At 58.9% G+C, this 21,938-nt stretch overlaps 1 protein-coding gene across 17 annotated transcripts in view; it reads right to left on the reverse strand.

Moving 5' to 3' along the window:
• Positions 1-21,938, reverse strand: part of NCOR2 (nuclear receptor corepressor 2) — a 250,101-nt gene that overhangs the window by 36,963 nt on the left and 191,200 nt on the right. For 12 of the 17 annotated variants that reach the window (XM_073021213.1, XM_073021215.1, XM_037995295.2 and 9 more), the window contains 5 exons: positions 19,330-19,477; positions 15,546-15,596; positions 13,521-14,109; positions 5,196-5,316; positions 3,889-4,060 (listed from right to left, as the gene is read on the reverse strand). In XM_073021213.1, coding sequence (XP_072877314.1) covers positions 3,889-4,060; positions 5,196-5,316; positions 13,521-14,109; positions 15,546-15,596; positions 19,330-19,477 — 1,081 coding nt within the window. The remainder of the gene's footprint in view (positions 1-3,888; positions 4,061-5,195; positions 5,317-13,520; positions 14,110-15,545; positions 15,597-19,329; positions 19,478-21,938) is intronic. The other 5 variants (XM_008005177.3, XM_008005176.3, XM_037995300.2 and 2 more) reach the window with 2 other exon arrangements.

Raw genomic sequence — 21,938 nt, forward strand, 5'->3', positions numbered from 1 at the left:
CACAAAGCCTAAAATATTTACTCTCTGGCTCTTTGCAGGAAAAGTTTGCTGGCTTGTGCTCTACACAATGTTGAAGGAGGTAACCTGTGATGTGTGTGCGTGTGTGTGTGCGCGCGCGCACGTGTTTCTGCATACATATACTGGAAGACTGAGTTTCCCCTGGACTTGTGCCCTGATGCAGGGGAATTCTCGTTCTTGTGTGTGAGTGCATGGATGTGTGTGTGCCTATGTGTGTATGTTGTGGCAGGCAGTGGGGGGTTATAAGCCCAGACCCTCCAGATAACAACCGCGGCGTCAGCCTCAGTTTGCTGTGTGGTACTCAGCACAGGCACTGTGCTCAGGACCCCATGGCCTCCATGAGCCTCCTGTTAAGCTCATACAGAGACTGCTGCCAGACCCATTTTACAGAGGGGAAACTGGCTTATCTGAGTTCACCAGCAAATATTTAGCCGAGTCAGGATCAGAAGCCCACTGAGCCAGTGCAAACAGTGACTGTGTGTTGGCTGGCTGAGAAGCCCCAGCTCAGGCAAAGCTACTTACCAGGCAGAGCGTGCAAAGGGCAACACCAAGAGGTAATGCTCTCTTACGCCTCCATGGCTGACATGAATCTAAGCATGTTCACTCATTTATTCTCACAGTACCCTACAAGGAACTGACTGATTATCCCCATTTCAGATGGGAAAACAGAGGCCGAGAGGTTAAGCCACCTGGTCAAAGGCTCCAGCTAACAAGTGGCAGATAGCAGCTTTGAACCCAGGCACGGGGGCTGCAGACCATGGCCTTAACCCGGACTGCTATGCCACACTGCCTGTGGCAGAGAAGCAACGATGGGTCCTAGATTTCAGGCCTGGGGAGATCCTATAAACTCAGCAGGGCCCAAGGACTCAGGCCTGGCTTCATGGCATCTTCCTGCCGGCCTCTCACCCTTTGCTGAAATCTGTCCTCAGCTCTGAACCTCTCCCTGAGGACCAATCCTAGGGGAGATAACCGGCCAAGAAGTTGAGCAGAGACACAACTTGGGAATGACAGAGCCCTCTGGGTCCTGGGACAGGAATGGCAGGCAGGTGTCATCTATCACGCCACCTCCAGATGAACAAAGGAGGTTCTGAGGGCCCATTGGGGTGTGACAGCGGAGGAGAGTGCTAAGATCAATTCATGATGCCTGCCGTGAGCAGAGCAGGTGGGCAAGGAGGCCTGTGTACCAAATCGCCCCCAATTCTCTCCCGGAAGACTGAGTTTCCCTGGACTTGTGCCCTGGCGAGGTGGGCAGCCCACAGGAGGCAGGGGGGCACAGATGCAGGGGAATTCTCCTTCTTAACCAGTCCCCAGTGGAGGCAGCTGTACAGGGCCTGCCTCAGATCTGGAGATCCTGCAAACGCCCTGGACCTGGCCCCTCTGGCTACCCAGCCCTGTATGCCTCTGGTGCTTCCTCCAGCCTAGTTCCAGAGAGCTGGGAGGGAGAGGAGGGGAGCTGCTCGATGCAGGAAGGCAAGCTGGGGTTAGGCCAGGCTGGGCGGGCGGCCGAGAGCCTGGAGAGACAACCTGTTCCTCCAGCTGGGCCCAGGGGGCCCCGAGGGACCTGCTTGGCTGAGCCGCTCTGTGTGGGAGCCAGGGACAGAGAAGGCTGGCTTCCTGAGAGACCAGAGAGGTAGCGCTGGGTGTCAAGTTCATGTGTGTCCCTGCGGGAGCTGAGATGCAAGCCAGGCTGTGCAAGAAAGGCATGTAGGGCCTGACGCCAGGTGCACCGTCCCCATGGGGAATGAGGCCAGGAAACGGCACAGGCCCTGGCCACACCAATAGGCTGAGTGCCAGCTGCAGAAACTGCTGGCCGGTGGCTCCCTTTCTCCCAGGACAGGGGCCTGTGACCTGGCTCAGCAGGACCTGGCTGGCGCCGTGCAGTTCCAGCCCTGATCAGATCTGATGCTGGCCAAAGCTGCTGGGGCCCCTGACATGGATACACAGCTCCTTCCAGGGCTGGTGCCCCAAACCCGCAACATCTCCCAGAGCCACCCCCTGGGCCGCACACTGTACCCTGGCCCCAGGCGGCCCAGCCCTTGTCATGAGGCATCCCGGTTCCAGTGAGACATCCCTGGCGTCATCCCCACACCGAGTTCAACGCCCCACTGGCTTTGCCTCCAAAACAAACTCCCGATGCGCCCTTCCTTCCACCTCCACAGCCACCTGTGCAGTTCAGGCAGCCTCTGTCGCCTGCCAAGAGCAGCGCTGTGACCTCCTGCTTCTGCCCTTGACTCAACAACGGCCAGAGAGAGCTTTCCAAAATATAAATCAGATAACAAGCACCCCCTTCCCCTGCCACAACACATGCTCACTTCAAATCCCTCCAGCAGCCCCTGCCACACCTAAGACAAAAATCCACTGCCTGCTGTGGCCTGAGAGGCCCTACACAATCCGGCCCCCACCTCCCTCACTGTCCACCCGCCCACACTTCCCCAGCTACACCACCCCCGGCGACTCCTCACACACCCGAGCGTGTTTCCACACCAGGGCCTTTGCATGTGCTGTTCCCTCTGCCCGCAACGCCCACCCAGAGATCTCCCATGGCGGGGCTGCTCCCCCGTCCACAGGGTCTTTCCCAGAGCCGCCTCTTCACTCAACCCGTTTTGTTTCTCATGATGGACGAACGACTCTAAAATCATCTTGCTTCATTACGTGTTCCCTGGTTTAACATCCTCCTCACTCAAAAAAACAGCAGCTCCCCACAGCAGAGACCTCCCCTTCTCCCTGCCGAACCCCCACGGTCTAGCATGGTGCTTGGGGCCTTGGGTTTCAACAAACGTCCTGACCCACCAGCCTCGGGTGGACCCCAGAGGCGGAGGCTGCTGTGAGCTGAGATCGCGCCACTGCACTCCAACCTGGCGAGACTGACACTCCGTCTCAAAAAAAAAAAAGAGAAGGGGGACGTCACAACCAAGGCAGTGGGGAGGGGACAGCTGGTGATAGCTCCGGTCACCCAGGTTCGTCCCTGGGCTGTGCTGGTCAGGAGGTCGGCCTGGGGTCCTGCTGCCCTCAGACCTTTGGAACAGCCTGCCAGCAAGCACCCGGGCTAGCCCAGGGTGGGTAACCTCTGGGGAGGTAGCCCCCAACACCTGCAAGGCACAACAGCACCTGCTGCATGCCAGGCTGACCTGGAGAAGATGCCTCTTTGGGGACACGGGTTCAGAATTTCTTGGGCCCAGTGGGAAGTGGGGCAGAGACTGAAGATCCAGAGAACAAGCAACTACACCTGCCTGTCTCCTAACCTTGAGCTTCACGTGATGACAGTGAGGTGTGCCCGGGGCAGTCACTGTGACACAGCTGCTCAGGAGTCACCCCCCCTCCCAGCTCCTGGTGAACCCAGAGACCTGGGCCTGGAGCAAGGTCAGAATGCCAGCTGGGGAGGGCAGCCCTTCCTGTCCAGGCCCCAGAGCTGCTGCCAGCCAGGTGCTGGGCCCCATCTGTGATTCCAGAAGCTCCTGCATGGACTGATTCACACCAAATCAGAGGCTGGGCTGCAGACACGTTTTTGTGTATTCACAATGCTTTTGAAAATTTTGAGAAGTTGTCTGTGTTGAGAAACCAGGGGGATTTCACATAAGAAGATAGATTTCTGGCTTTGCTGGAAGAACCACCCCAGGCGTGATTTGCCACGGGGTTACTCTTGGCCAAGGCCAATACATGCCCATTTCAGAGAAAACATGAGTTCTCCAATTTGCCGCAGTCCCTACCATTCCCAACTGCCTCCGTGTGCTCAACTGTTCCATTCGTTTATTTTGCTTTCCCTGTCACTGTGGCCGTGGGGGTTGCAGCAGCTGCCCTGGACACACAAACGTCCCTTGCCCGTCAGTCCCCTGCTGCCCCAGCCCCCCTGAGCCACTGATGTGCACTCACCCTCCTTGTCGGTGGCAGGCGCCGGGCTCCTGCTCTTGCCCCGGGGGCTGCTGCCTGGCTGCTGAGGGGCGTCACTCTCCGGCTGCAGGTGCTGTGGCGGTGGTGGGGCGGGGGGAGCTGGCTTAGTGGGAGCAGCGTCCTCCCGGGGGGGTTCATGGACTTTGGTGACCTGCTGAGGGAAGCAGGCAGAAGTGAGCATCCACAGAGGGTGTCCGACGGTGACAGGGTCAGGGAGAGACACGCACGTGACCAGCCTGGAAACCAAGGCCTGGGAAAGCCAATGACATGCTCAAGGTCCCAAGTGGGGCAAGAAGGGGAGGTCTTAGCACAGAGCACATTGGGGAGCCCACCTCCCAAAAAGCCTGGCCCAGCTGCCTGGTGGCGGACAGGGGGAGCCCACCTCCCAGAAAGCCTGGCCCAGCTGTCTGGTGATAGACATGCAGACCCACCTCCCAGAACCTGGCCCAGCTGCCCAGTGGCGGACAGAGAGAGTCCACTTCCCCAAAAAGCCTGGCCCAGCTGCCTGGTAGTGAACAGGGGGGCCCACCTCCCCAGAAAGCCTGGCCCAGCTGCCCAGCAGTGGACAGGGGGAGCCCACCTCCCAAAAAGCCTGGCTCAGCAGCCTGGTGGTGGGACAGGAGGCTGGAGCCTGCCGTTACTCTCTCCTCCAGCTCCTTCCGTGGACCCAAATCCTCTGGGTCTCAGGGAAGCCAGGACTGAGCAACAGGACTCTGTGGGCCTTGGGGGACTGGGCGGTGCAGCCTGGCACGCCCTGAGCCCATCACTCAGAGCCCCGAGGGACCACCAGCCTGGTCAGCTCAGGTTCTTTTAGCTCAGAACCCCCAGTTGCATCTGGGAAGCCCAGACTCACCTCCCTGGAGAAGGCACCTCCACGGGCCCACCCACCCAGCTGAGGGAACCTTCCAGGGGGTGTTCCCAGAGGGCCCCAGGGTCAGAACTGGTAAGCCCCACCCTTCCCTGGCCAAGTTGTTGCTACAGCTGAGTGGGTGGGGGAAGCTCCTGCCTCCCCATGACCCCGTATCTAATGTGGGGGTTCAAGGGTGCTGCAGGGTGAAAGCAGGGAGGCGGTAGGCTGCCAGTCCCTGCCTTCACCGGGAGCCCCATCCAGTGCGCCTGCCAGCTTCCCCAGCTGTTCCCACCTCATCTCCACGGGGGTTTCTCCAGGAAACAGGAGCAGATGAGCTGGGCTGCAGGCGCACGCTCCCACCCGTGGGATTCTCTGTCTCGATGAACGGGAAAGTCAAGGTCAGGGTGGACTCTGCGGGGCTCTGGGGGTGGGCACTCACGATGGGGGGGATGGCAGCCGCTCGCTGCTTCAGCTGCTTCAGGTCCAATGGCTTCTGGGGCGAGGCGTTGGCCCGGGGGTCGCCAGTCGGGGTGAGGAGGCTGGGCCTTGGGGACAGCAGCCTGTGGGGACACGAGCATCATCAGCTGGGGGCCCGCAGCTGGACTCTCCCAGGTGGGGGGCTGCTGGGTTTTGACGGCTTCTCCTGTCTCAAGCCCTGGGGACGAGGCTAAGGCCCTGAGACGCGAGGTGACGTGCAGGTCACCCAGACAATGTCAACCGTTTTCTTGGGGAAACAGACCAAGGTTTGGGGCCAGGGGAGGGGAGGCACAAGTGGGCAGGCAGGTGCCTCCTCACTCACTCCCCTGGTTCTTGCAGGCCCCATCAGGGGCCAAGCCAGCCTCCCCATCCTGGCTGAGAGGCCAGCCGGGCAATGCTAGAGGCCCAGGCCGGGATCAAACATCCCCAAAGACAGCCCCAGGCAAAGAAAATCCCAGAGAAGCCCGCACCACACGTGGCCCTCCAGAAGCTGCCAGAAAGTCAAAGAATCAGCCCGATTCAGGGACAGAGTAATGAAGAGATTCACCAAGAGATTCCTCATCACTCGAATCTGAGAGGCTTGGGTGCCAGGGCAGGACAGTGGGCATGGAGCCGAATGAGCTCCGGTTACAGAGGCAGGAGTGGGGGAGCCGCACCCACTTCCTGGAATCTCTACCACACACTATCCATGAAGGACGAGGACATGAAAACAAGGGCCCAGGCCACAGGCTTTGTGTGGAGGGGTAGGCAGGGCATGCCCACTGTCTACCAGTCAGCCACAGTGACAGTTCCTTCCTCTGTCTGCTACTGAGATGCACAACCAGAGGCTGACACAGGGCACACGGTGCCTAGCAGAGCATGCATTGAGGTGTGGCTCCCAAGCTGCTCAGTGGGTGCTGCTTCCTTCAGGAAGCCTTCCAGGATTTCCAAGGCCCCAACACTGGGCACAACACCTGCCATAATCCCCATCTGGCTCCCCAGTTGGCATGAGGTCTCCGAGGGCAGGAACTGGATCTGCTCCAGCCTGAGAACCCTTCACCTGCCCAGTGCGGCTGCCCGGGGCTGCCCAGTTCTTGACTCCCTCCTGCAACCTGCATTTGCTAGGCATAAAGCAGCCTGGCCTGTATTTGGGTGTATGGAGGCGGCCCGGCTTGCGTTTGCGGGTATGGAGGCGGCCCAGCCTGAGTTTAGGGGTATTTGGAGGGAGCCTGGACTGCGTTTGCGGGTATGGAGGCGGCCCAGCCTGAGTTTAGGGGTATTTGGAGGGAGCCTGGACTGCGTTTGCGGGTATGGAGGCGGCCCAGCCTGAGTTTAGGGGTTCGGAAGCAGCCTGGCCTGCGTTTGGGTGTATTTGGAGGCAATGCAGAACCCAGTCTGTGTCCTAGGTCTTCTGAGCTAGTGAAATGATCACATGGCAGGTGTGAGGGCAGCAGACACGGGCCTGGAATTCAGTCAGAAGGCAAAACTTCTGGGTGCAAGAAGCCAGCAGGTCCTGTCGGCACAGCCTCTACTCTGTGCCGTGACCACAGTGACGACATCCTGTGCAGACTGTAAGCCACAGCCTACTGGCCTTGAGGTGAGAGCTGTGACAACGGGGACACAGCTCACACCACCTCAGCACTCAGCTGCCAGTGCGGGTGCCAGGCGCCCAGAAGCACCCACCTCCTTCCTGCAGATGAGCAGGGCCCATGCCCAGGGTGCTGAGGCCTCTGCCAGCAGTGCCCTCTCCACTGTCTGCCATAGCAGGACCATGGGGCCACCAGCATGTAACCAGCTTGTCCTGCAGGTACCAGCCTGCTGCCCACATCTGCCACAGGCTCAGCTGAGCGGGAAAAGCAGACACAGACTCGGTGACGCCTGCTAAGGCTGCCCACAGCGCACAGGTGGGGGCCAGACGAGGAAGGTCACCCTGACTTCTGCATGCACCTCCACTGTCCCCACCACCGGCCCACTCTCCTCCCTCCCCTCCCTCCACCTGTCTAGACCCTGCGTGATCTCCCAGGACCACCTAAAGCCTCTCCTTTGGCCGCTGCCCTGCCTCGCTCCCTGGACCTGGGCCCAGCCGTGCCCTCCCCGCCATCCTCAGGACAAGGCACCCTGACCCAGGTTCAAACACAGATGGTAGTCACCCGTCCCAGCATTCTCCGCCTGCGGCTTCAACTGCCGCCACCCCTATGTCCCTTCCCCCAGGTTTATCTACTGCCATCCGTTTCAACCAGCTCGCACTTGCAAGCTTAAATTTAAAACAGAATGCCGCAGCCACTTTGGAAAGAGGGTGGTGAGTCCTCATTGCCCTAAACCCAGCAGCTCCACTCCTAGGCACACAGCAGGCAAATGAGAGAAAACATCTATGCAGAAACCTGTACGTGCCCATCACTGCAGCACCGCACAGCCCTCAACAGCCAGAAGGCAGAGACAACCCGACATCCACCAACAGATGAACGGGGAGACAAAGCGTGCCCTGTCCGCACAGTGGAACACGTGGCCATCAAAAGGCATGAGGTTCTGACATGGGCTATGACGTGGGTGGACCCTGAAGACACGATGTGCATGAAACAAGCCAGTCACAGAAGGCCTCTGGTGTAGATTCTGTTCCTGTGAAAATTCCAGAATGGGCCAATCCATCCAGATAGAAAGGAGATGAGTGGGTGCTGGGGCTTGCAGAAGGGAGAATGGGGGTGATTAGGATGGGCATAGGGTTTCTTTCTTAGTATAACACTGAATATACTAAGAAAAGCTAAATGATATACATTTTTTTTGAGACAGGGTCTTGCTATGTCACCCAGGCTGGAGTGCACTGGTGCAGTCTCACTGCAGCCTCAACATCCTGGGCTCAGGCAGTCTTCTCACCTCAGCCTCTGGAACTGCTGAGACTAAAGGCACACATCATCATGCCTGATTGATTTCTGCATTTTTTTTTTTTTTGTAGAGACAAGGTCTCTATGTTGCCCATGCTGGTCTTGAACTCCGGGACTCAAGCTATCCTTCTGCCTTAGCCACTGAAAGGGCTAGGACTGCAGGTGTGCACCACCGTGCCTGGCCTAAACGATACGCTTTAAATGGTGCAATGTATGGTATATGAATGATATCTTAATTACACTGTTACAAAATGAAATGAAGACTACATCCTAGCCATAAAATAAAGGGTTTGATGTATCAGCTGTATTTTCTCTATGAACGGTAAAAATAGTATTTTTATGTGTGTACAAATAGAAAAACAATAAAATACAAATTTTAAGGTTGAAATGCAAACTTTTGTATATGTGTAAAGATAATTCTATAGAGATAAAAAATATGACTGTATAACACACACAAAACATGAGGCGCCACCGTCCCATGCAATCTGCCCGAGAGCTCGGGCTTTCTATGTGGGGCCTGAGAGCTCCCTGTGCCTTGGTTTCCCTGTGGCCCCTCACCTAGTAGGGGGTGGGCAGTCAGACTGGCAGGGGGTGGGGGGGGGCAGGGGCTGCTGCCCAGAAGCTCTCAGCAGGCACCCTCTGGGGGGCACACACAGAGGCCCAGATCCCTCTTTCTTGAGCCCCCAGAGCAAGTGGGGACTGTGGTCACAGAGGTAGCATTTTACAGCTTACAAGAGGTCTTCTGATCCCAGCCAGAGCTCTCTCATGGGTAAAGAAGGCCACAGTCAACACAAAGGCTGGGTTCAAGTCCTCGAGGAGAACGAGAGTCCTAAGCCCCCAGAGAGCAGCTGCCAATAGCGGAGGAGGAAGGTAGAAAACGCTCAGAGCTCAGGGCCCATCCAACCGCCCCTTGTCCCGTAGCTGTGCTGGAGAAGCACGCCTCCAGAAGCCTTCCTGGCTGGCTCTCTCCACCCTCCACTCTCTCTCCTTTATTTTATTTATTTTTTTATCTTTTTGGAGATGGAGTCTTGCTCTGTTGCCTAGGCTGGAGTGCAGTGGCACAATCTTGGCTCACTGCAAGCTCTGCTTCCTGGGCTCAAGTGATCCTCCTGCCTCAGCCTCCCTAGTACCTGGGATTACAGGCACGTGACACCATACCTGGCTAATTTTTTTGTATTTTAGTGGAGACGGGCTTTCACCGTGTTGGTCAGGCTGGTCTTGAACTCTTGACCTCAAATGATCCACCCACCTGGCTTCCCATAGTGCTGGGATTACAGGCATGAGCCATCGCGCCTGGCCTCTCTTCTTTGTTTTCTTGGAAGGCAGCCGCTTCCATTTTCCTTTCTGGAGGCCTGGGTGGGGCGGGGACTCTCAGGGCCTGGCACGGAGCATGTGTCTGAGAGTGGCCCCGTCCTGCCTACCCAACCTGGCAGTTGCGAGCAAAAGCTTGGATCCCCTCTTTGACCGTAAGACTTAGCCAACTGTGCCTCGGTTTCTCAATCTGGAGAGTGGAGACGAGAGCTTCAAGGGCTCTCCGTGGGTGGGCATGGGGACGCTGGTGATTAGCACGTGGGGCCCAGTGGGTCGGGCCACCTTCTCCTCACTGTCATTTTCCTTCCCACTTAGGAAGGCCAGTGTGGGGGAAGGGGGCGGGCACGAGAAGGGGAACAAGGGCCTGGGGACATTCATCAGGAACATGCTGGGCCTGCAACAGTACATCCCCTCTCCACCCAGCCCTTGCCTCAGTTTCCCCATGGTCATCAAGCTGGGACAATCCTTGCCACCACCCTAGGGCTGGGAGGGAGAGGGAGGGCTGGTTTGTGAACAGGCATCCCTTGCCTCTCCAAGGCCCCAAGATAAAACCCTGACCTGTCACTCCCACCCATGGGGCCTGCCCACCTCTGACTTCTCTGCCCTCTCTTCCCAGGGCTGCTCACTCCACTTTCCACTCTACTCCCTGCTATAGGCCTCCGCTGTCCACTGGACATACGCTCATGCAGCCACAGGGCCTTTGCACTGGTGGTTCCCAGGGGTATGGCTGTCCCTCACACTAAGGCTCTCATTGCCCTCCAATGTCACTTCCCCAGAGGCCCTCCCCGCCTGACCAGCCCACTCTCCCCTACTCCCCATGCCCCATCTTCCCATCACCCACTTATCCCGTAAACAATGGTTTCCTTCTCCACGCCCTCACTAGAACGTAAGTGCCCAAAGTCAGGGCCTCGTCTGCGCAGTTTCCAGCACCCCCGGTGCCTGGTGCACGCTGGTGCCATCAGTCACTTGCAGAATAAAGTAACAAAGGTGCCATTGCTGTTATGATCTTCCAAAATGCCAGAGGGACAGCTGACGGAGCTGCACTCCAGCCCTCTCTTGGGGTGACCTCTTGGGGGGTGTCCCAAAGCAGATCCAAAGGAGGGCAGCTAATCTCTCACTGAGCACCCACTGTGGCCCAGCATTAACTGAGTTATTCTTGCGATAAGCCATCCACGCCCACCTTACAGACAGAAAACTGAGGTTTGGGGGAGGGGACTCACAAGGTCAGGCCCTACCAAAAAGCACCCAGACACCTTCTCTGAAGAATACGAGAGGGGAGGGCAGGCAAGCTTGGGGTTTTGCAATCAAAGCCACTATCTCTGGTTATCTGCCAAGAAAACACCCAGGCAGAGCCACCTCGACAACAGTGCCCGCGGGCCGAAAGAGCACGTGATTTTCTTTCTCCCAAAGTCGCCCGGGAGGGCCCAGACGAGAGTCATCTTGCATCCATCCAGGAACGCAGAGCTCCCCCACTGGGGCTGCCAGGCAGGAGGGACGGTCCTGGGCAGGCAGCCAGGAGCAGGGGTCGCCTGGGGGGCCTGCCCCGTCCCGCCAGCCCTTCCCCGGAGGCCCTGGCTGCCGGGGCCTACTCTGACGCATCTTGTCGGCGTCCTCCAGCGCCCGCCCGGCCCTGCGCAGTCGTGGCCGGCACAGGGAGGGGTGGCGGGCTGCCGGCCAGGACGAGGTCAGCAGGCTGGCCAGAGTCCAGCCTCGTTCGCTGAGAGGGCAAGGCAGGCCCCAAGGGCGGGGGCCTGGGTCCAGTCGCACAGGGCGGGACAAACCAGGTGTCCTGACTCCCAGCCGAGGACGCCTGCACCCCGGGGGCTGTGTGCTGGACATTGGGCAAGGGGTGGACGCACGCCAGGCCCAGCTGGGGGAGGGAGGACCCCGCCCTGGGTGGGGTTGCAGGGGAGAGGACGGGAGGCTGCAAGTGCCCTGCGGGGCCTCAGGCCCAGCCTGAGTGTTCTGGGGACAGACAGGATGCAAGCTGATCCCCTGGCTCCCCAGCCCGGGGCCAGCCACATGTACCCAAAACACAGACTCTGGGAGGCAGCTTATCAGTGGGGCTGCCCCATGACCTCAGCGCTTCCCCCGCGAAGGCAGAAACATGTGTTTCCATGACTGTCCCCACAGCCCGTGGGAGCGGGATAGGGAGTCATCTGCCCTGACCCCACTCCCCAGGCACAAAGGTCCTGGCTGCCTGCCTCTAGGGCAGACCCAACCGCACTGTGAGCACTGTTTTCCAAGCTGGGACTGTCAGGCAAGAAGCTGGGGAGTTCGGTGCCCTCAGAATCCCGCTGGCCAGGCCTTTGCTCAGCACAGGCTCAGGGTCAGGCCATCCACTTCTTACACACATGGGCGTGGGTCCTGTCAGCAGTGGTTCCCGGGGACCCTGAGATTTTGTTTTGTGGAACTTGTAGAGATCTGGGTGAACCTCAGTTCCTAGGGAATGTCCTAGGACGTCCCCCTTTAACATGGCCCAGGGTGAACCCCAGAGCAGAGACAAGGGTCCCACATGACCCTGCGGGTCCGATTTTCCTCCGTCGCTCGCTCTGCCCAGTACTATTCCAAGGGACTTGGGAGGGGAGGAAACAGACCACACTGCAGTCAAAATAAAATGGCCCGCCTGCCACACCAGAAAACAATTCCTCCAGCCATCCAGACGCGAGCAGGACACAGTCTCTGCGGGTCTGCCCTCTGCCACCCAAGATCGGTCCTAACTCGGGTAGCCGTTTTTGGTTCTGGGCTGGAGGCCTTGAGGCCCAAAGCATCTGTGCTGAAAATGGGTAAAAGGCGACATTCTCAGGGATGTGGGGTCAGCCAGGCCAGGAGCAAAGACAGAGGCCAGAAAGGAAAAAACACACATCAGAGACATCAGCACCCAAACAGGACAGCACCCAAACAGGACGGCACTGGGGTCCTCCAGGCCACCCCAGCTGGAGAGGTTTTTGCAAGGGGAACTGCTGCACCTGTGATCCAAGGTGATCCAAGGTGATCACCTGTGATCTTGAGCCCTGGACCCTTGGCTGACAGGAGATGAACCACCAAAAACATGTTGAATCTGTGGTTTTTCCCCATCACCATGGCCACCACGCTCGCCTCTCCATCCCTGGCCCCAGGGCACCTGCAGCTGCCTCCTGACTGTGCCTCTCACTCCCAGCAAATCCCCCACATGGTTTCATGGGTAAATCACATCTGGCTCTCTTGGGAGAGGCTCGCAAAGGCCTTCTCACTGCCCTGAGAAGAAATGCAGCCCCTACCTGCCAGGATGCGACTCAGTGCCCCCAACCCTGTGAGAGCTGCTCCCCATTCTGCAAGGCTGCCCCCCTCCCTGAGCCACTCGCTCCACCCTTCGACACCTGAATCCACCAAGCTCATTCCCACCTCGGGCCTTCACACTTGCTGTTCCCACCACGTTGAGGGTAGAACTGTGTCCCCCCGAAAGAAGGTACGTTAAGTCCCAACCCAGGATCTCCGTGAACGTAACCTTATTTGGAAACAGGCTGTTTGCTGATATAATCAAGTTAAGATGAAGCTGGACTAGATTAGGGCAGCTGCTCATCCAATGCCTGCTGTCCTCAGAAGAAAATGTGGACACAGAGATGCACAGGGCAAAGGTCATGCGATGGCAGAGGCAAAGACAGAGTGGTGTGCTGGCAACCACGACTGCCGGCAGCAGCCACGAGCTGGAAGAGGCAGGACTGATCTGCCAAGAGGCTCAGAGGGTGTGGCCCGGCCTGCACGGTGCCCCCAAGCTCCTGGTCTCCAGGACTGTATTTGTTTCAAGCCACCTGGCTTGAGCTACCTTGTAAGGGCGGCCCTAGGAAGCGAGCAGGCTGCCTGGTACACTATCTCCCTGGTGCTGTCCAGGGCTGCCTCCTCCGTCCAGGTCTCAGCTTGGATGTCACCTCCTGGGGAGATGCTCCCGGCCACACCTCCGCCCCCTCCCAGCCTGCATCTCCCATTCCTGGACTCTACTCCGAGTCTGCCTCCCTAACCACACCTCGGGCTCCCCCAAAGCAGGCAGAGCCACACCGGGTGCGGCTGTCTAAGTAGGTAGTCGCCCCTCAGTGTCTGCAGACAAAAGCCAAGGTTAGGGCTGCCTGGCGCCCACTCACCGGTTCTTGTCGCCGCCCTCAGGCTCATCCACCTCATCTGCACTGCAGGTGGCACTGGAGTCGCTGTCCTGGGGGGCGCCCGAGCCCTTGGCTGTGGTGGCCCTGCCGCTCCCGCCCTCCTTCTTCTCTGCCTTGAGCGCTCCCTCGGCCGTGGCCTCAGAGGCCTCCGCATCCTTGCCCTTGGCCGGCCCCTCCTCGGCTTGCTCCGTGCACTCGCTCTTGATGGGCTCCTCGGCCTTCCCTGTGTCCACTGCCAGCTCCTCAGCCGCGGGGGGCTTCTGCTCCTCCCCCCCCTCCACTGGGGGCACCGCTGCGGCCTCCTCCTCCTTCTCCTCCTTGGGGACCACAGGAGGGGGTACAGAAGGCGATGGGGGTGCTGGTGGGGGCGTAGGGGGCCCGGTGGCTTCAGAGGCTGGGGTGGGCTCAGTGGGGGCCGGGATGTCCTCCGGCGGCGGGGTCGGTGGCTCCGGGGGTGGCCCATCGGTGCTCAGGGTGGCTGGGGGCTGGGGCCCATTCTGCCCTGTGTCCTTGGCGGCCTCAGTGCGAGGGGAGGGGATGCTCTCGGTGTCTGAGCTGTTGTTGACAGTGGCTGTGCGGGGCAAGAAGGAAGAGGGGATGAGCGGGGTCTGGGGGGACTCCAGGAGAGATGCATGGCCCTGACCCTCGGGATGAGGCCATTCTGTTGCCTGACACCAAAACAACCCTGAGGCTCCTCTACACCTGGGCCCTGCCTGGAGCCCCGCCCCTGAGACAAAGCCCCTGGCCAGGCCTCTACCCACGGCTGCTGCCCTCCCCTGGCCGCCTTTCTCCCGAACTGACCCTGCTGGCATAACCTGGTGAATTCCCAACCCCAGGACCTCCTGGTGGTCAGCACCCCCGACAGATGGAGCCAGCCCGAGGGCGGGCATGGGCAAAGGCCTTCGTTCTGGGGGGTCTCCGTGTTCTCATCTAAGCTCTAACCCCAGCTCTGCCCCGCACTGGCTGTGTGCCATGGGAAACTCAGGTTACCTCTTGGGCCTCAGTTTTCCCATCTGTAGAATGGGAGAACAACAGTTCCCATCTCACAGGGCAGAGAAGCCGGCAATTGTGATGGCAAGGGCAGCTGCCTGGTGACTGCCTGCTGCTGCACCATCATCGCCACCAACATCATCACGTGACAGTGCAGAACGGGCAAGTGTGTGTGCAGGAGCCCCGGGCACAGTGGACAATGAGGCCAGTGCGTGCACAGGGGCCCCGGGCACAGTGGACAATGAGGCCAGTGCGTGCACAGGGGCCCCGGGCACAGTGGACAATGAGGCCAGTGCATGCACAGGGGCCCCGGGCACAGTGGACAATGAGGCCAGTGGGTGCACAGGGGCCCCGGGCACAGTGGACAATGAGGCCAGTGGGTGCACAGGGGCCCCGGGCACAGTGGACAATGAGGCCAGTGCGTGCACAGGGGCCCCGGGCACAGTGGACAATGAGGCCAGTGCGTGCACAGGGGCCCGAGCACAGTGGACAATGAGGCCAGTGCGTGCACAGGGGCCCCGGGCCACAGCCCACACCAACGGCCTTGGCATGGGTTTTATGCAGCAGGAGTGCGGCCTGTGTTGACGGAGTGGCAGGATGAAAGCATGTACCCAAGGATGGCGAGGAGACCCCAGCCACAGTCCTGGCTCTCTAGCCCCCAAACCCATACTAGGTTCTTCTTTGGGTCTCAATGTTCACATTTTCTGTAAAATGGGGATACTTGAAAACCCCTGCATTTGCTATCAGGGAAATCAAACCCGGTGGGAGACCCAAGTGTGCCAGTGAAAATCAATAAAGCAGCGGAGACAGGAAACTGGTCTGCTGGAGTGAGTCCGGGACCAGCATGGGGAACAGCCACTTTGCTGGAAAGGAAGCCCAGAGGCCACGGAACACAAATGGTGGTGCTCACAGAAAGAGCATGTGCCCAGAAGCAGGGTTCCTTGTGGAGGACAGGGGACCTCGGGATGCCCGCCCCGGCCCAGCCCTACCCCCCAGGCCAGCCGCCCACATTCGTACCTGGGCCACTGCATTCCCCTCTGGGCACCTCATTCCCAGAGGCATGTAAGGCTGGAAGGAAGTCAGAGAAGAGTTAGAAGCCAGGCGGCACCAGGTAGTGGGAGGCGAGGGAGGAGGCAATGTGGCCAAGAGGGGCCTGGAGCCCGGTGCACAGCAGTGAGACCTCGCTGCTGCTCGCTCTCCTGCCCCGACTGCCCTTCTCCTTGGACCGACGAGCCCTCTCCCTCCAGGCTCTGGCATAGCCCTGCACAGGCTGGTCCAGTGGCCTGTTCAAGGCCAGCCAATAATGAGGTTGGTCAGGGTGAAAAGTGAGCTTCAGCCACTCTGGGTGTCCTTGCCCTAAGTCATCAGGCTCCCAGGATGCCTTGCGGTGGGAGGTGCTGACCTCAGGGGTGGGCGAGGTTGCAGGGAGAAGCTTTTGGGTCTGCTGAGACCTCTTCAGCCATCATTGCCCCCCACCAATCCCCCAGTCTCTCCTGCTTCTTGCCTCCCTTCAGGCCCCAGAGCAGAGGCCACCTCTTTTAGAAACAATAGCAACGACAGCAATGCAGGCTGCGTGCAGGCCAGGCTCCGTGCCGAGTTCTTCACACATGACTCCTTTAAGACCTCTAACACCGGGACCATCGTCTCTCAAGTACAGATGAGGAAATGGAGGTGGACAGGTTAATCAGCTTGCCCAAGGCCACGCTGTAGAGGGGAGAGCACTGAGCCCAGCTTCCTGCATCTCCAACCCCTGGCCTTCCTCTGCCTGGTGACTTCAGCAATGTCATTCCCTTCCTTCCACAGTCAGAGTACCGGGTGTTGGGAGGCCAACGTTGAGGGCCCCAGGACCAGGGATGAAACCTCTGGGTCTCAGTTTGTTCATCTACAAAATGGGCAGTTAACGCCTCGCTCTCATGGTTATCAAGAGGGTCTGGGGCAGGAGCCTGTGTGAGAAGCACCCCAAGGGCTTGTGACAATGCAGGTGGCTGCGCCATGCCCTGAAGGTTTCTGATTCGGTACGTGTGGACTGGGGCCTGCGAATCAGCACTTCTAACAAATCCCAGGGAACACCCTGCCACCGCTGCCCTAGAATCCAGGTGAAGTGCTTTGTGCAGCGCCTGACACACAGTAGGTGCCTAACAAGAGCGACCAAAAAAACCCAGCAAAAATAAAAAATAAAGACACTACCAGATGGCCTCCTTTCCTTTCTGCCCGGAGGTGCCCAGTACCAGGTTGCCTGGGTTTGAATATCCAAGGCAGGGCCTTGGATAACCCCACTATGCCTCAGTCTCCCCACCTGTAAAATGGGGAGAACAGTAGCACCTGCTTCATCCACTATGAGGATTATTATTACCAGAGAAACCACTGGGCCAGGGGATCCCTCCCAGCCCTGCGCTGGTATACTTCCAGCCCAGATCAACAAGGTCCTTTCCACCGCCCCCGGGGAGGGGCCTGCAGTGCTGCTGGGGCTGGCTGGGTCTCCGGGGAGATTCCGGCAGGGCAGCCTCAGGCTCCAACCCAGCACCTGCCTCACCTCCCCATCCTGAGCACAAAAGACAGGCCACGCGGTGTGCGCTGGCTGGGCCGGCAGACCCCGAGCCTACCAGCTATGTGCCAGGACTCCCCATGGGACGGGTTCTCCTTTCCCCCAGCCTCAGTCTCCTCATCCTTAAGATGGGGTAACACCCTGGGCACCAGAAGGCTTAATCAGGGCCTCTGATCTCTGTCCCCGATCTCTGAGTGGCCACAGAACACCACCACGTAGTCACAAAAGCCTCAGCTCTAGCCAGCTCAGCCCTCCCTCCTCCCCCACCCAGCAGAGCACACCTCTCCCCAGCCCTACTGGGCTTTGTAAGCCCTGCAAGCGAGGCGGGGGTCATGACCACACAGTTCTGGGCAGTGTCTGCTCCAGTTTTAACGTGTGGCCAGAGCTTGGCTTCTTACAATGCTCCCACCAAGCCTGCGTCCTGGCCATTCAGACAGTTGGAGGGATATTTACAGAGGGGACTGGGTTTCTGCTCCCGGGGTCTTCTCTTGTCCTGGCTACAGACCCAGAACCCAAAATGGGATGACCCAAGGGACTTGCAGCCCCGGCCTTCCTTCTGTCAGACACTGGCCAGGCTTTTGGCCAACTTGGGTCAGAGAGACCCAAAGCTGGTGGGGAGGCCTGACTCAGGGCCTCTGCCCCACCCCTAGCGTGAGATGACAGTCACCCAAGGGCCCAGTTGCCCATTCCCAGCCAGGAGCTGGGATTCGGGCTGGTGAAACACTGCAGGTTGGAGGAGCCTGGATTTATCTGCAGGCTGGGCTTATAGAACCAGGAGGTGACTTGCACCTTCTGCCAGGGAGGAGTCGGTGCATTCAAAGGCAGAGAGGGAGGGAGGACAGGAACAACAGAAGGACTCCTGACGGGGCAGGAGGAAGGAGGGTTGAGTTCACCAAGGACTTGGGCTCCGCTGGGCCGCTCGTGTCTCCTTCAGAGAGTCAGGGACACTCAACCGAGAAGGGCTGGGGTCCTCCAGGGGCTTTTGGTCACATCACAGTGGGAACAGTCTAGACCCCCAACTTCTTCTTTGACAGGGAAAAAGAGCCACAGGGGGTCGAAGGTGGATGAACTCGTGACCAAGAGTATGGGGCAAGGTGTGGGCAGCCGGTGTTCAGCTCCCGGGTCTATAAACACTGATAACAAAGTTGAGCCATGTGTTATCCGGAGCCCTGGATAACACACAGCTCATGTGGTCACAGTCCTCCATTTGAGGGGACCGGGGAGACCTGCCAGCACCACGCACACGATGGCTTTATGCCCTCTCTTCAGCAGCACTCACCTGGTGGGGCATCTGTCTAGTCTACAGCTGGTAGAACAACACACTCTCTGGTACCTGGGGCACCTGGGCCCAGACCTTTCAGTGCCCGAGCCTCAGTTTCCCCATACAGAAAACAGGGACACCAAAGAAGGGGACCGAATTATTTATCACCCAAACAGGGACACTTGGGAGTAAAAGGAGGCACTAAAAATAACTATATAACGTTTACAATACTTCCCGACTGACACATAGGTTCTATTTATACCGGTTACCTTGTAAAAGAGTTCTGGTCAAAAAACAATCTTCAGGCCTGGTGTGGTGGGTCACACCTGTAATCCCAGCACTTTGGGAGGCCAAGGCGGGCAGATCACCTGAGGTCAGGAGTTTGAGACCAGCCTGACCAGCCTGACCAACATGGCGAAACCCCATCTCTACTAAAAATACAAAAATTAGCCGGGTGTGGTGGCGGGTGCCTGTAATCCCAGCTACTCAGGAGGCTGAGGCAGGATTGCTTGAACCCGGGAGGCAGAGGTTACAGTAAGCCGAGATCACGCCACTGCACTCCAGCCTGGGCGACAGAGCAAGACTCCGTCTGAAAAAAACCAAAATGAACAAACAAAACTATTTTCCAAAGTAAATTCTTTTCTAAACTGTAACACCGGATGGGGTGAAAGACAGCAGGCACCCACAGGGCTGGCCTGGACATCCGGTTACCCAAGCATAAGACTGAACTCATGGGCATCAGAAGGGCTGAGTGAGGCTTGGGGCTCCCAGAGAAGCTGATTATTCTCGGTATTACTGTGGCCATCAATCTTGTGCCCATTACTGGTGAGTTTCTGGCAAGTCAGGCCCTCCCATTCCAGGGAGTCGAAGCCCCTTCTAAGAAGGACCCAGATGACTCAGGGGAGAGGATGCTGCCGGGGTCAGTTCCCACCATGCCCTCCCTCAGAGCCTGGACCCACAGCGGCCAGCCACCGCCAAGCTGCGCCAGCCCTCACCTTCGGCCTCCTCCACCATCTCCTCCTCATTTCCGCTCACGCCCGACGCCTCCATCTCCTCATCCTCCACCACGGGCGGGAACGCAGTCTCCTCGCTGGCCGCCGCCGGGGCCTTCTTCTTCTTCCTCCGCGCGTTCCTCTCCTTCTCCTGGGCACAGGGAAGCAGCAGATCAGGGCTGGGGCCTGGGTTGTCAGCCTGGGGACTCACCACAGGTGCAAAGGGCAGTGATCCTGGCCATGTGGCAATGAGGGTGACTGTCCCCCTCACACCCCACCTCGGCAACCAAGCGTGCCAGGGGTTATTTTTACCGGGGCCTTTATTCTTCCATTGAGCCCCAGATACACTCTGGGTACAGGCGGGCCCCCCAGCCACCTTGATATCCTTCCTGAGCGTGAGATAACCTGTCTGACACTGCCCAGGACTCTCCTAGCCAGAGGGACCACGCCTCCTGGGGACACCCTGTCAGCTTCATCGGCACATGTGGAGGGAATGAACACAGAAGCTTCTCCTTGCTATGCAAGTCTCACCCGTCCCCAGGGGACAGGCCAGCCTGGGAAGCTCGCATTTCATTTCCTGAATTTTTACAGAACACCTACTGTGTGCCCGGTTCTGCATACCAGGTCTGTGGGGACACAAGGCACGGGGTAGACAAGGGGCAGACCCTCGGAGGCTGCCCTGCCGCTGGGGAGACCAGCAATGTGCTCTTCACACAGAAGCACCACTCAGAGGGTTGCACAGGTGAAATGAGGTGGGACAAAGAGCACAAGGGCAGGTGCTCCTCTGGACAGAACAGTCCGGAAGGGCTTCTGCAAGGAAGTGACATTTGAGTCCAGATTTGACAGCAGAGGGAAGGGGCCAGCCAGGCTCTGGATGAGAGTGGCAGGTGCAGGGAGTCACAGGTGCAAAGGCCTCCGTTGGGGGAACATTCCGGGTGTGTCCCGGAATGGAAAGAAGCCCACGTCATGGGGCCTCCACTTTCCCTTCTCCTGGGAACCCCAGCTCCTCACTCACAGAGCCCACCCTTCTTCCCCAACTTAGGCACCGTCATCAAACCGCTCATCTTTGTGGCTCACAGGGGTGGGTGTCTCTTTGTCCCCATGCTGAGCCAGGCAGAGACTCCGAAAGTGTTTGCTGACTGACTTGCTGAGCAACTGTGAAAGGCCAGCCTTCGTGGGCTTGAACGCACAGACAGCTGAGAGCAGGGGCATCGTGGAGGCAGCATCTCGAAGTGACTGGGGACTCCCAGGGGGACTGGAAAGACACTAGGGGGTGCCCACCACAGCCTGGTGTGACAGGAGCGGCAGCAGCCTGACCCCTCTGGGGTTGCTGAGAAAGAGGCGGGCCCTCCGCCACACCCGGAGGTACCCACAGCTCTCAGCCAAGAGCCCTGTATTGTGTTGAATGGTGTCCCCCAAAGTTCACATCAACCCGGAACCTCAGACCGTGACCTTACTTACAAACGGGATCCTGCAGATGCCATTAGTTAAGATGATGCCACACTGGAGTGGGGTGGGCCCCAAAATCCAACAGGACTGACAGTTGTGGAAGAAGAGGGAAATACGGATTCAGGGAGATGAAGACCCTGTGGCAGCCGAGACACATGTGGAGGGATGTAGCTACAAGCCAAGGAATGTCATGAACTGCCAGCAGTCACTGGAAGATGCAAGAGGCTTCCCTGCAGCCTTGAACGTGAGCACAACCCTGCGGACACTGGTTCTAGACGTCTGGCCTCCAGAATTGGAAGAGAATACATCTCTGTTGTTTGTACCGGCCTGTGGTACTTCCTTGCGGCAGCCACAGGGAATCACACATCCCTCTGCACTGGTGCGCCCAGATTCCAAGAAAAAGCTGCCTGACATCCAGACCACACAGGCTGCTCTCGGGCAAATGCCAGGTGGGCCCTGCCCACCCCGGCCCTTCACCACGGCCAGGCTGGAGCTGGGCCTCATGAAGGGGAGGAGAGGGGTTCTCAGGCTCCAAGCCCCAGCCACAGGCAGGGAATGGGATCACTTCCTGTCCTGCCTTCTTCCTGAGCAAACAGGGTTCCTCTGAGCACAGCCGCTTGGAACGCAGGGAGGAAAAGGGAAACGTCTGCTCGTCCATTAGTCACAGTTTCCGTCACCAACAGTCGGCCGGAGGGCCACAGCCCTGCCCCTGCCAGTGCCCACAGGGCCCACGGGGATGCCCAGCTCTGCAACCCCACACATGTCCTGGGCCCAGTCCCAGCCCTGCCCTGAACCCCGAGCCTCTCCCAGGAGAGTTCGAGCCTGTGGCGGCCTGAGAAAGTGGTGGCATGTGGGTTCTGCGGCTGCGGCCGAGGGCTGCCCCTGCTTCCCGAATCTATTTTTGGCAGACAGAGGCTCAGGAAAGACTCAGGGCTGGGTGCCTTGAGCTGCCCGGGCAGTGGCTGGGACATGGGAGATACTCAGAGTCTCACAGGGAACAGGGGTCTCCTGTCGGCCTGCTCGTGGCGCCCACCATCCTGGAGAGCAAGGTCTCTCTGTGGGGGGCAGGGTGGGGCCTCTGAGGCAGTGGACCAGGATGGTGCCAACACCCTGAATCCCCACAAGGCTGGGTCTCAGGGAGAGTCCCAGGAGTTACAGTGAAT

Source organism: Chlorocebus sabaeus, chromosome 11 (assembly GCF_047675955.1).
Source record: "Chlorocebus sabaeus isolate Y175 chromosome 11, mChlSab1.0.hap1, whole genome shotgun sequence".
NCBI classification, from domain to species: domain Eukaryota; kingdom Metazoa; phylum Chordata; class Mammalia; order Primates; family Cercopithecidae; genus Chlorocebus; species Chlorocebus sabaeus.